The 14,025-nt window shown below is 67.7% G+C and overlaps 1 protein-coding gene across 1 annotated transcript; it reads right to left on the reverse strand.

Moving 5' to 3' along the window:
* Positions 1–5,883: 5,883 nt before the first annotated feature.
* On the reverse strand, positions 5,884–8,346 carry PHLDA3 (pleckstrin homology like domain family A member 3). Its single transcript, XM_016150551.2, has 2 exons — positions 7,652–8,346; positions 5,884–6,488 (listed from the first exon to the last, which is right to left on the reverse strand). The coding sequence occupies exon 1, from the start codon at positions 8,083–8,085 to the stop codon at positions 7,708–7,710; it is 378 nt and encodes a 125-aa protein (XP_016006037.1). The 5' UTR covers positions 8,086–8,346; the 3' UTR covers positions 5,884–6,488; positions 7,652–7,707.
* Between the last annotated feature and the right edge of the window lie 5,679 nt (positions 8,347–14,025).

Consider the following 14,025-nt stretch of genomic DNA (forward strand, 5'->3'; position numbering starts at 1 on the left):
GTAACAAATGTATTACTTGAGTGCCTAATTATTTCTTAGGAATAAGAGAAACTGTGTGTTGGGGGTTGAGGATGGCATTTAGGGGGACCTGTATTTCCTGTAAACCTAAAACTGCTTGAAAAATGGTGTCTATTTTTTAAATGGGGAAAAAAAATGCCTTCGAAATTCTAAGTGGGGGTAAAATCCAGGCTGACCGCCTGCGTTGTGGCTCCTCGCCGCCCACGATCCGTCTCTCCCTCTCCACCCAGGGAGCCTGGAACCGGATGAGCCTCGTGGGAATGTCATTCTGGAAGACGCCATCTGTCAGCAACTCAGACCGGCCACCAGGGGGCGGCCACACCCGCGCCCAGCATGCAGCGGGAAGAGGGGAGGGGAACAATGGGGTGATTGATGCACATGCGACATGAAAGACAAATTGTTCGAGGGCTCCCTGGGGCTCCGGCCACACGCCCAGGGTGTGTGGGATTTCGAGGAGAAGCAGCAGGCTTGGGCGGCAGGCCGCGACGCTGAGCCTCCCTCCCCGGACCGCAGCAGGCTCGGCTGGACCCCCAGAGGCCTGCCCTGGACGAGGGGGACAGTGGAGGTGGATGGGACAGGTGGGCGATGGGGGACAGCTCTGCTAGAGAACACACTAAGGGCCCCCGACTCCCGTCCTCAGGTGGCCTCAGGTCTCATGCATCTGCTTAGCCTGGAACAAACTTCCCCGCACTGCAACCCTGGCCTCCCTGTGACTCCCCGGGCGGCCTCGGGCGAGGCCACCTCCTCTTCTAACCTCTGCTTGCTGATCTGTGAAACGGGAGTGACCACCCCTTCCGTGTGTGCCTCTCAGGGCTACAAGGATCACATGAGAAAGTTCTGGAGCGCTCAGCGTCTCTGCCTCTTTCTGTTCTGTGGAGATCACCCCCAGGCAGCCAACCCCGCCTCCTCCGGGCTCCAGACACCCCCACCTTGCTCCCCAGCCCCCCATGCTGCCTGAGACCTCCAGGTGACCTGGCCCCAGCAGGGCCACCTCCCACCGCAGGACCTTAACTTCCGACCTCCCCCAGGCCAGGGAGACTGGGGCGGGATCTGAAGCCCTGCACAAGGGCTCCTTGTCCGCCAAGCAGGCTGGCACCTCCCGCCCCGTCCCCAGGAGTCTCTCTGGCACCATTGTCTTTCTGCTGTGGCTTGGTGGGGGAGGGGGGCATCAGCGTCCATCGGGGCCGGGCCAGCGCGGACCACCCCCCAGAGTGCTGTGCCTGCAGGTTTCCTTAGCCCCCTGCCACCCCTCCGCGGCCCAGACACCTGGTGGCGAGCACCCCTGTGAATCTGTGAATCGTGAGTCATGATGCCTCGCCCCTCCCCCTCCCGGAAACCCTCAGCCCCCATCAGTTCCCATCCTGGGTCCTTTGCTGCCTGCACTGGGTGACTCATCCCCGATTCGTGGGGTCCCCCTGGCAGAGTGCTGGCCCATGTCGGCTTCCAGGAAAGTCCGTTACGGCTCGGCCACCCTAAGTCACCCCGGGACCTAAAACTCCCAACCTTCACGCTGGGCCTCCTGTCTCAGGGTGCGGCCCCTGCCCGCCCTGGACCTGCCCCTGCCCCGCACCCCAGCACCTTCCCGCGGTTCTGCCCCCGGCCCCAACACCACCACACAGTCGCTGTGTGACGCGGAGCAAATCGCTGAGTGTCTCTGGATCCCCAAATTCCTTATCCACAAAGTGAGAACGGGTCACCTCTGCTCCAGCTGGGGCAGATCGAGCAAAATCGTAGCTGCGGAGCCCCGTGAAACTGCGTCCCCAGGCCACACAGCGGAGAGCCTGTCGCTGTCCCAACACGGTGGGCGGAGGTGACTGTGTCCCCTTCCGGCTCCTTGGGCCGTCCTAACGATTACCCAGGGTGCGAGACGTCCTAACTTCACGAAGCATTTCCCTTCCAGGCACTGTAACCTTCCCGAGGGACCCCTCGCCGGGGGAGGGGAGGAGAGTCACTCTGGACAGCCTCGGTCCTGTTCGGGTCCCTTATACAGGAGTTACCACCCGCCAGAGGTGAACGTGGTCTCTGCGCCCTGGACACGCATGGTCTGCTGAGGACAGGGCTGAGTCGAGTCCACCTCAGCTGCCCGCCCTGGCCCGGGGGGGCCGTCTCCGCTGGTCCACGGTGCATCGCAGAGCCTGGCATGATTCTGGACCCAGGCCTTCGGGATGCTAGTGGTGCCCGAGAGAGGCTTGTGTGCCCTGGCGACCCCCCCGCCCACTGCCGTGGCCTCCGCCAGCCACGCCAGGGGCTAAGCAGGCCCAGCCCCCCCGCCCCCGGCTCCTGGCAGGCGGGCAGTTTAAGTCCCTCCGTAAACAGTGCTGGGGCCCTGGCCAGCGTCACACAGGGAGCAGAAGCTCAGGCCACGGAGGGGTCAGCAGGCCTGGAAGGGGTTAAGCCCACAGGAAGCGCCCGGGCCCCAGCTGTTGCCCGTGGGTGGGTGGCGGATTCGCAGGCTCCCAGCACTGGGGGTTACGGAGGCTGCTCCCAGGGAGATAAAAGGGTCCTGCTGGCTGTCACACGGCCAGGGCCTCCCACGCAGGCGCCCCGGGGGAGGGCCGGGGGCGGGCGCCAGGAGCAGGCGGGCTGCCCTCCAGACGCCTGTCCTGGTCCCCTCATGGGGACAGCAATGCACAGCGGGGGTGTGGCCTGGAGCTCGGGCTTCGCCCCAGGTGAGGCTATGACGCTGGGCTGCTCTCCCCGCTTCTGGGCACGGCCTCCAGGGCCGGCTTGCGCATGGCCCCCCACGATGTCCACATTCTAATCTCCGGGACCTGTGAACGTCACCTGGGTGGCGAAGACTTTGCGAATGTGATTCCTCGAGATGGGAGGTAATCCTGGTTATCGGGGCGGCTGTGGACGTCTCCATGGGTGCCTGCAGGACGGAGGCGCATGGGCTTGGTCCCCAGACGGAGCAGGAGGCCACACTGACCATGGAGGCAGAGGCTGGGGCGACGCGGCCACAGGCCAGGGCAGCGGGAGCCACAGGAACGGGATCGACCCGGAGCCTCCAGCGGGAGCCTGGCCCTGCCCGCAGCCCGGTACTGGCCCGGTATTGGCCCGACACTGACTGCGGGTTCGGGCCGCCCAAACTGCAGCGGCATGAATTCCCATCGTGTTAAGCCACTAAGTGCGAGGCGGTTTGCACCCCCGTTTTAGTGAGGTGCCAGCTGACACAGCCGGGAAGAGACTCGGTGGGGACTCGTGCTCAGGCCTGTGACCGGAGGCTGCAGCGACTGACGGGAGGAGCTCCAGGGCGTCCAGCAGCGGGGCCCCGCCTGCCCCCTCCCCCCCGTGGCCGCTGGGTCCCTGGGCCCCCCGCGTGGGACGTCGCCAGCACCCACGTCCAAACGCTGGCCCCGTGTCCCCTGCTCTCCGCAGGCCCCGGCCGTCCTAGTGTGAGAAATCCCCTACGGGAACCAGGGACACACACGGAGGTTTAAGTACACAAATGTATGTAAAACAGAAAAACTAAACGAACCCGGGGGTCCGACAAGAAAGGGATGGGTTTGTCAATAAATAACCGTCGACAGAGTCACATGCGGCTCCGCGCACCTGCTGACGTCACGGCCTCACGACACGGTGACGTCAACCGAACGGGAGTGAGCGGAATGCACGCGGGGTCCCCCCCCCCGTGGGAACGAGGGCGATCGTGCACCACACGCACCTCTGCGCAGACACCGCCACGGACGGGTCCGCCGGCTCGCGGAAGCCGAGAGCGCGAAGGGGACGGTCGTCTCCTTCTTAACCGTTTTCTGTCCTGTCCCAATTTTCTTCGACAAGCGTATTTTCGCAATAAAAAGAAAAGGGGGTGCGTGTTGAGGGCAGAAGCTCGGGGTGCTGCCTGCAGAAGGACCGTGTCCGTGTGTGCGATGTCGCGGGCGAGAAGAGCCTCGTTCCGCTGCCCGGAGCCCCAGGCGACTCGGCAGGGATTGCGAGGTCGGGGTGCAGAGCCAGCACTGAGGACAGCGGCCCTCGGGCCTGCGGGCCTGGACTCTGCCGCGCCGCGGCCCCTCAGCGGTCTGCACGCCGCCCGCGAGGTGGGGACCCTCGCTGCAGACCGCGGCAGGAAGACGAGGAGCCAGGCCGGGCTCGCTGTGCAGCCCACGGCGGCTCGGCCACAGCGGACGCCGGCTGCCCACGTGCCCCCAACGCCCGGGCCGGCCCGCCGCAGCTCCAGCCAAGGACTCCTGCCGAAGGCCCAGCTCTCAGCCCACACCCATGACCAGAACGAGCCGTCCCTTCTCCCCGTGGCCTCCCCACCCCCGGCCTCCTCAGGCTCCCAGCTGCCAGGCTGGGACTCGCCCGTCTCATCCCAGCGATGACTCACGCGCCCGCCGGCAGGGGGAGGCAGGGCGGGGCCGGCGGTAAGTCCCTCCCTGGCCTTAGAGTGACTGCAGCCCAGCCGAGCAAAGTTTTCCATCTCCTGTGTGTCTGCCGGCCGCGCCGGCCAGCCTGTGGCCTCCAGAGCCTTTGGCACACTCTGTGGCCCAGCCAAGCACTCCTCGGGGGACTGCCCCCACCCCCTAGAACTCAGAGCTGCCAGAGCGCAAGGACTCCCCTGAACCAGGAACCGGGCCGGGCCCTCCCCCAGCAGAGACGGACTCCCCGCGGAGGTCACGTGTCTAACCAAACTCGCCATGCCATCTCCATGCCCAGGCCTTGGAGCCTCAGGAAGCCCCGGGCCGAGAGGCGGCGCCCGGCGCTCCCGGGCTGCTCGCAGCCAGCTCTGCTGGTCTCAGGCGGCATTTCATCTCCCCACTAGGCCAGCGCTCCTCGGGGCAGGGGTCGGACCCCCACGTCCTCGACGCCCAGCTCGGCGCCTGCCCGAGAGGCATTGAGCCCGCGTTTGCCAGGCGACTGCGCCCCAAGTCCTGATCCCACCTGTTCACAAACTCTGTCCCCTGAGGGCCTGGGCACCTCCTTGGCACCTGCGCCCCCACCTTCGGTCACCTTTGGGCTTGTTGGTAGACAAGGCTGGAGGATGAAGGGTCCCTTACTTACTCTCACAGCGTGACTCCAGGAAGGGGTGGCCGGCGCCATCTTCTCCCTTCTCCACCCCGCACCCCGCCTGCCATTCCCCCCTCGCCCCAAAGCCCAGGGCAGACGTGGCCGGCTGGTCGCAGCACGCTGGCCGAGCCCAGGCCCTCCCGGCGCCGAGCAGGGCTGGCACGGAGGAAGGCCACGCTGGGACCGCGTGAGGGACAGGTTGCAGCCTGACGCGATCACATGCGACATGTCTGAAAAAGTCCCGTGTAATTTGTCAATTCTTGTTCCCGAATCAGATGACCAAGCTGCTCCTGGGGAGGCTCGGGGACCGGGGCAGAGGGCAGAGGTTCTGAATGGACAGTGGGAGAAACTGGATGGGGTCGCGGCGAGTCGGAAGCGCATGGGGTTGTTAAAGGGACCTGGCCTCGCGGAGGGGAGACTCGGGGACCGAGTGGGCGTGCGCGTGGCCGGGGCCCCAGGTCTCTGCGCCTCGGCTCCTGTGTGGAAATGGCCCCCCGCTGCATGCTCCCCTCAGGAGCAGCTGCTGTGTGACTGTGTGAAGCCTGAGCCCGGGGACGCGCTCTGCCCGGAGCTGGGCCACCTGGAGCTGGGCCACCTGGAGCCAGGCCACCTGCACAGACAGCGGCCCAGGCCGCCCGAATGCAGAGCAGGCAGCTGCAGGGGCCAAGCTGACCACTACACCGTCCCTCGGCCTGGCCTACGGGCCCTGGCTCCTCGGAGCACCGAGGCCGAGCCTCCTGGGGGCCCGCGTCTCCCCACCCCGTGGGGGTTTCAGGACGGGCTGCGGCCTGGGAACGCGGGTGACGAAGTAGGCGCTCGCGGCCCTGGGCCTCTGTGGGCAAAGAATCTCACTCGGCGGACGGCGCGCTCACTGCCCTTTGCAAGGCGTCTTCATTGTGGCAGGGGCATGAAATGGCAATGGCCAAACCCTCCCCCTCCCTCACGCCCCCCCAGGCCAAGCACCCCGGGGGGCAGAGGGGAGGAGGTGGGCGAGGAAGTGTGCAAAGAGAGGCCTAGAGGCATGGGGGTCCCGGAGGGACCTCAGCAGCAGGAGACCCCCAAGCGTGGGCCTCAGGCCCGTCAGCCCCCCACCAAGGTCAGTCTTCACCGAGGTCCGTCCGAGGCAACCCGACTCCGGGTGCCAGGCCTCCACAGTCTTGAGGCTCAAGCCCCCGCGGGGGACTCCGGGCTCGGCTAGCAGTCTGCGGAGCAGGCGGCAGGGCCCCGCGGGAGGGGGCCTCGCACGACCCCCGTCGCGTGTGGCTGGAGGGCCCTGCGCCGGGTGCGTCCCGATGGCCGGAGCGTGTCCAGGGGCTGATGCTTCATCCTCAGCCCGAGCGGCCTTCTGCCCGCCTCCCCGGGCCTGCTCGTTCCTTCGGCCCCGACTTCTCCCGCATGTGACACGGCTCTGCCTCACAGGTGGAGCATCGTCGTGCCCCCACGGGCCGAGTGGGGCAGGGGAGCTGGCGAGAGAGACGGCAGTGAGGGCAGTGAGGGCAGGGCGGACCCTGGGGGATGAGTGTCCAGGCCCCAGCTCTTCCAGACGAAGTAATGCGTGTAGCACACACCGGGACGGGGGAGGGGCCGCGAGGCTCCGCTTTTGCCAACCCTCCCTCCATCCCTCCCTCCCTCCCTTCCTCCCTCCCTCCCTGACCCGCCTTGACAGGAGGGTCCTCGGGGGTGTGCCCCCCACCCTCCGCCACTGGGACGCTCCTGAAGGTGGAGAAGCTGCAGGGGGCTTCGGTTTCCACCAGTGGACCTGAAACCGGAGCGGTACGAGTCCGTCCCCAGCCGCTCCTCGTTCCCAGGGGAGGCAGCGGCATCTGGAGCAGAGGGCACAGGGCCGGGAGCCAGGCCCTCCGGGTTCTATTCCTGGTGCCTCGCCTGGGCCTTCCTGACCACCACCCCCCACCCCACCCCCAATGCTGCTCGCGGAGGATTAAGACATCACAAAGAACAAACCCTGCCACCCTCCTGCACCCACCCACCCACCCACCCACCCTGCCCCGGTGCCCCGCCCCCTCCAGCTTCTCCTCCGGCCCCACTGGGTGCCGGCTGGCACTCGGGGGTGGGCAGACGGGCCCACCACCCGGGCATCAGCCCCAGGACCCAAAACCTGCTGTCAGGAGCCTGGGCCAGCCCAGCTGAGCCCTCCCGCCGTGTCCCGCCTGGGGAGGGGGCTCCTCGGTCTGTCCCCAAGCCCTGCCAACCGCGTGAAGGAGGGGGCTGCCCTGCCTCGTTCCAGTTCACACCCTCCAGGGCGAGCTCCGCTCCATGCACCCTCGTCCTCCCGGCTCCCAGGGAGCTGCAGCCCGGGCTCTGCCCGGGTGGGGAGCCGCCAGCGGTGGGAGGCGTGTGCAGGCCAGCCTCCCCGACCGAGTCCCGGAGCGATGGTGCGAGGCCCAGCCTGCCCTCTCTCACACCTTCAGGACCCCTGTCTGGTGCCCCATGGGGAGTCCAGCCCTTTGGGGGGACAGATGCCCCCATGCCCAGATTCCTGGCCTCCTACCCTGCCAGCAGGGGTGGGCCCGCTTTTAGGGTGCTGGCGGGAGCCTCCATTCTCCCTGCGGGGGACAGAGGAGGAGAGGAGACAGGGAGAAGGGGTGCCCAGTCCGCTAGGGCTTACCTGAGGGGCCCTGGCACCGGCCGTGGGAGCTTGACGCTGACAGTGGGCCCGGCAGTCTAGGACACAAGGGTCCCGGACCCCAGGCTCTGCCGGGCCCGCACTGTCTGGATGGCCTGCTGGTTCTTGAACTTGACCAGGCCCAGGGTGATCTGGGCGTTCCAGCCGGGGTCCTCCAGCGGGCAGCGGAAGTCGATCTCGCCGCCACCCTCGGTCACCAGCGTGAAGTAGATGTGGCGCCCGGTGCTCTCCACGCACTCCACCGCCTTGATGCGCGCGAAGCTGAGCTCCTTGGGCCGGCCGCCCGTGCCCTTGGCCTCGAAGAGCTGCAGCCCGCGCTCGGTGAGCACGCAGCGCTTGCGCTTCCACAGCTGCAGCAGCCCGCCGCTGCGCTTCTCCAGCACGCCCTCCTTCAGCACGGCCGCCGCCGCCGTCATGGGGCCCCGCGGCCGTGCGCCCTGCCCGCGCGCGCGCGCGCCGCCCGCCGCTCGCCGCTGTGCGCGCCCCGCAGCCCCGCGGACCCCGCCGCCCGGCGCCCGCGCTGGTGGCCCCGCGCCCGCCTCGGCCCGCCGCGGCCGACCGCCCGCTGCCCGCTCGCACTGCGATCGCAGGCTGGCTCCGCCGGGCTCCGTGTGCGCGCTGGGCGGCAGCTCGGGGACTTGCCCTTACTTGCCTCCTGCGCTGCGCATTCCTGTCCGCCGGCCCTCCCCGCCCCTCCGCGCCGCGCGCCCGCCCGGGCAGGGCCCCGGGGGCGGGGCCGGCCGGGGCTCGTCACGCCCCGGAGGCGCTGGGCGCCCGGCAGGAGGGCTGGCCCGGCGCGGGCGCTGCATCCCCAGCGGCCCGGCCTCCCGGCCTCGGGCTGCTGCGCCTCGGCACCACGGCTCTCCCGGCCTTGGTCGCAGGCGGCGACAGTGCGCGGAGGAGGCGGTCCCGGCTCGCGGCGGCAGGCGGCTTGCGCTGGGGTCGCGCAGGGGCGCCAGTGGGGACTATGCTGGGCGCTGGATGCCTCCCAGCCCTCAGAGGCCTGGCCCGCAGCCTCTGCCCGCTGCAGTGGCCGGGCCAGCTCCTCGGCATTGTGCAATCAGAAAAATGAGGAAGATCCCTGGGCTGGGGCTGGGAGTGGGAATCCAGCCTCGCCATGTCCCTCCCCCCGGTGGCGGGTTCCTCCTGCAGGGCGCTGGAGAGGCTGCCCACAGCCTGAAGGCTCGCCCCTCCTCCTACCCGCATCCCCAGGGAGGGAAGACAGGCAGGCAGGAGCCAGAGCAAAGAGGAGCCCGCAGGTGCTCAGCTCCCATTATGACCCAGAGACACATGCGGAGGGCCATGGCCCCGCCCAGGTGGCCCCAGGCCATGTGCTTCCCCCCCCCCACCCTGCCAAGAGAACAGGCTTCTCCCTGACTGAGCTGTGGGGATGGGAGAGGGGCTCCCCAACCTTTTCTGCCTGCAGAGTGGGGTTCAGACCCCAGTCTTCCTCGTAGCCTGGCCCCCGTGTCCTGCCCGCAGCGGGCCCCTGTCTCCTCATCCATCGAACGGGAGGGTCAGGGAATTCTTACCCCCTGGGTTCTGATGGGTGGCTAAGTCAGAGGATGTTTGTGGAGGGCCCAGGACAGGGCCTGGAGCTCTCAGAGTCTCGACGACAGGGCCTCCACTTTTATCTCCTTCGGAGGAGGATGGGGACTCTGAGCCGAGGCCAGGCCCTAGAAGATGGGGACTGTGTCCCGTCCTGGCCAGCTCGCCGGGCCCTCGCGTCATTGGCGTGTCGATACCATGACGATTGGTGATAACGATGGTGATAAGACCTCTCTGTGCCTACCCCCGACAAGGCGGAGCCTAACAGGCAAAGGAGGGTCCAGCGTGGATTGGGGTGCTGTTCTCTGCAGCCCCAGCCCCGGAGGCGCGGGAAGAGAACCCGCATTTCTGCTGCCCTTGGTCTGCAGGAGCACCCCACACAAGGGATGGCTGACTCCCCACCCCCCCGAGAGTGGAGGGTGCAGGTCCTTGGACCCCGGGAGTCCTGGCCTCCAGTCTCATGACCTCCTGGGACCAGGGCAGATGACTCATTTCTCATCTTTCCCCAGAATTGGCATCTTGCCTGCTAGCCCCATCCGGGGGAGGCTCAGGCCCAGGGTGGATTACTTGGGCCATCAGAAGGATCAAGAAGGCTTTGCGAGCGAGGGGGAGCTGTGTACAAGGGGCTGGGCCCCCCTCCCTGCCAGGGTATCTTTACCCCACCCCTGACTTGGCCTTTTGGGGAGCAGCACTTGGCTAGGGCAGTGCTGGCCCCAGGGATACTCAATTCCTACTGACTTGTTGACTCCGCAAGGGCTGCTGGACAGAATGTCCTTGGTCGCAGCCCAGAGCTGGCTCCGCCCTCTGCCCACCCTGAGGAAAGCCGATCTGCACGGCCCGACCGTCTGAGTTCAGCCAGGCCGGGTGAGACTGCGCACTAGACCCCCGGAGGCGCCCTCCTCGGTCTGAGCCCTCGCTGCGCTCAGCGGGGAGCCTGGGTCCACTCGCCGCGTGGAAAGAGAGATGGGAATGAGGGGGCGGGGGGCAAGGGCGGGACCCAGGGAGCCACACAACTGACGTGGCTTATTGCAAATCTCGTCATGAATTCTGCTCCGTGGTCACTAATTGTCAGACTCGGTCTGTAGGAGAAGCGGTGAAGATAACCTTATCTACAAACAGGAACGTGGATTTGCCCTGTAACACTTTTTAGAGACGCAGGATGACGCCACCCCTTGCCTGCCCCCCGCCAGCGCCTTCTCCCCTCCGGGTAAAGCCCACGCCTCGGCCCTGCGGGCCTGCCCGCCCCGCGAGGCCCGACTTCCTCTCCGGCCCCCCGCCGGCCCCTCGTCCAGGAGTCCCGGGTCTGACCCCCGGGGGGAGAGGCGTGTTGCAGACCGGCCGGTGCTCCCCAGGCTGTACTGTGCAAACGGGGCACCCGGGGATCTCGTAACTGCAGATTCCGATTCAGAAAGCCTGGAGTGGACCTGAACTTGCGCATTTCTAGAAGCTTCCGTGGCGCACCGGTGCCGTCAGGATGTGGAACGCGCTCTGGGTCACGAGGGTCCGGGGTCACGAGGGTCACGAGGGTCACGAGGGTCGCTGTCCCCTGGGCGCATGCGGGACATGCGCGCCCCGAGTGCTGCCCAGACCCGCCACGGCGCTCGGTCTGGGGCCCCGCGCCTGGGTTTAAAGAGGCCGCCAGCAGGTGCCGCTGCCCCGGGAGTCCGGGGACCTGGTGTGGAGGAAGGCGGGCTCAGCACGGCGTCCGTGGTACAACCTCGGCTGTGTCCTCCGCGCTCTGAGCTCAGTGTCCTCGTCCTTGACTGTCTGGCCTGCCTTAGAGTCGCGGGAACGCTGGGCTGCTTCGTGGGGGCTGAACGACCTGCGTCTCATGTCCCCCCACCTTAGGTGAGTCAAGAAGAGCGTGGCCACTCCCTCCTCAGCCTGACCCCGTCCCCAGAGTCACCGGGTCCGCAGCCCGTCCTCGGGAAAACGGGCCTGCTCGCAGCCCTGCCCTCCCTCCCGCACACGGGGGCCCCTGCCCTCCTCTCCCTGGGAGACCCCCAGCCGACCTTTCCCCCGGATGTCCCCCGACCGCCCACACCCCTTCGAGGGACACGGACCCGGGGGTCGCGTCTCCGGGGATCCTGTTTTACGGGCACCGCGGCGGCAGCGCCGGCAGCCGCCCTGCCCGCCCGGGCCTGGCTCCCGCGGCGGAGCTGCTCTCCCACGCTCAGCTCTTTCATCGCCTTCCAGCCCGGGACGGCCCTGACTCACCGGGCACCCCTTTGGTGTGCAGGGCGGCCGCTGGCCCCGCTCTCGCGGCTCAGTCTGGGCTTGACGGCCTTTGGTCCCAGCCTGGGTCTGGCAGAGCCTGGACTTGTGGGCTGGGGTTCAGGTTGGGGCCTGCAGAGTTCCCCCTCTGGGCGTCCGTGTCGCAGGAGCGGAGGGGCCGCCCCGGTGTGACCCTTGTCCTCGGGGACACTGGGCTCAGGGGCAAGGACCTCAGAAGACTGGCTGGCACTCGGAGAACTAGCCTGAGCCAGCCTGCCTGTGGGGCCGCACAAAGCCGGACACAGGTGTGAGCCGAGCGTCCTGTGAGCCAGGCTCTGGGACACGGTCCTGTTTTAGTGGGGACTGGCAGCACGAGGGGAGGGGGCCTTCCTGTCCTCGGGGAGCCCGCTCTGACGGGAGAGGGTCCCATAGCGAGCATTCCTTCTGTGACAGGCCACGGCCCCCAGCGGCGAACACAGCACCTGAGTGAAATCCCCGCGTCGTGGCTGATGCCAGCGTGTGTGCGCGTCGGGCCAGGCTGGGCTGTGCTCCCCTGCCGAAGCCCCCCGCTTCCCCGCGGCTGGACCCAGCAAAGGTCACGGGCCCACCCGCAGGTGCCATACGCTGGCGGGGGGGGGTGTCCCTCCCAGAGCCCAGTGGACAGGCCGTTTGGAAAGAGTATGGCAGCAGCTCGCGCCTCCCACGGCGACTGAGGACTGGCCGGCTCGCCCTTGAGGGGCTTCGCTTAGGGCTGCAGCAAAGCGCGCACGAGATGGGTGCTCCCTGCTCTCGGGGACGGGGGAGGAGGCGTGGTGACTTCCAGAGGCCAGGGAGGGCCACGTGGCCACATCTCACTTCCAGGGAGCCTACGTGTGCCTGGAGATGGGGCATGACCAGCAGTGTGGCCGCCGGGGGACCAGGGGGTGTCCCCAGGAGGCAGGGAGAAGCAACGCCCCCTGGCCCACGATCACGCTCGTGGTCCACGGCGTGGCCACGCAGAGGCTCGGGTCCGGTCCAGGCACGAGGGTGCCCACTAAGGGCTTTCTTGAGAGGAGCCGCTTCCTGAATGCGCCTGGCCTCTGGGGCGAGCCTTCCCAGGCCCACACACTGGGCGGGTGCCCAGGGCCCGGAGGCCCCAGCATGCTCAGGGTCACACAGCACCAGCACCACCTCTCCCGGGGAGAGGCGGGTCTCAGGCCCCACCCCAACACCCGGCTGGGATCTGCATTTTAACGAGGCCCGCCTGGAGCTCCCCGCTCCTGCAGCCTGAGACGCTTTCCCCCAGCACTAATGAGGCCGGTGTCTCCTGTTCACCCCGAGGGGCGGAGTCCGGCCCGAAGTCACTCTGGTTCCAGTCCTGGCTCCGCCGCGTGCCAGTGACTTTGACTAAGTCGCCTACATATTCAGCGAACCTCGGAGTCCTGCTCTTTGATGCAGGGATCCCATAACCTCTTTGGGGCGCTGACTTGGCACGGAGGCCAGGGACCGCACGCGGCCTGCGCTCGGTGATCGTTAGCCCCGCTGGTCCTCGCTCACGCTCACTGTCCCAGCTCCACGCCCGCCTCCCGCCCCTCTGGGCCTCGCTGCCCCATCCACACCCTGCTCCACCATCCCACCTCGAGCCGGTCCCAAAACGGTCCTCTGGTTCTTGGCTCCCATTGGATCCTTCGTAGATGGGGATTCCGACAATGCCGACCTCACGTGGTCACCGTGAGGACTCGGTGACCTAACACATTCAGGTCTCCTAGCGGGCTGTGGCCCATGGCAACTGACAGGCGACGATGCTTCCCAAACGTGCAGAGGAGAGCGGCCAGGAGCGGGGTGGAGGGGAGCCGCCGGGCGGGGGGCGCCTTCCCCGGAGGGTGCGGCCTCGGCTTCGCCCACCGCCCCTCTGCAGGTCGGGCCCTGGGCCCCGACAGCCCCCACCCCCATCGTTGCTCCTTCTCAGCTGAGGCGGTGGCCCCACCGGGCTGCTCACCTCAGCCAGGGTCGGCTGAGAGGCCAGCGGTGCTTGTCCTGGGGCAGATGCGGGTGGGCGGGCAGCTGTCATCAAACCTGTGGCACGTTGTCACGCAGGAAGTGGCTCTCAGAGACAGAAACAGGAAGTTCCAGGACGTCCTCTCTGACCAGAACTGTCCAGGGCCCAGCTGTTGGGTGGGCGCCGAGCTCAGGGCAGGTGGGCGGCTGGCCCATCAGGACAGACTGCGGGCTGCAGGTGGCTCTGGCCGGGGCTGGACTCGCCTCTGGGTCCTCAACCGGGCTGAGCCCAAGCACCAGACTCTCCTGGGGCTTTGTGAGTGCAGGTCCCCAGGTCCTGTCTGGGCCGACTGAAGCAGAAGCCCTTGGGTGGGGCTGGGCACCCACTTTAAAGCCTCCCCAGGGATGCTCAGAATTGGGGGTTAGAGGCGGGCCAGACTGGGAGGAGGGCGGGCACCACCCAGCACCTCGCCCCTGGCTGTGGAGGGTTCTTCCTGGGCTCTGCTCGCCCCTGCCTGGCTCTGGGGACCCTCCCGGCTGGACGTCGCCCCTCCTGGAGGATTTCCTGCTCATGGATTGGTCATCCCCACACCTAATGGTCCTCTGTCCGGTCCCTG

The sequence above is a fragment of the Rousettus aegyptiacus genome, unplaced genomic scaffold (assembly GCF_014176215.1).
Source record: "Rousettus aegyptiacus isolate mRouAeg1 unplaced genomic scaffold, mRouAeg1.p scaffold_m13_p_18, whole genome shotgun sequence".
Classification (NCBI taxonomy): Eukaryota; Metazoa; Chordata; class Mammalia; order Chiroptera; family Pteropodidae; genus Rousettus; species Rousettus aegyptiacus.

Excerpts from the sequence above, each read along its gene's own strand:
- PHLDA3 (XM_016150551.2), bottom strand. The coding sequence starts at position 8,085 with ATGACGGCGGCGGCGGCCGTGCTGAAGGAGGGCGTGCTGGAGAAGCGC.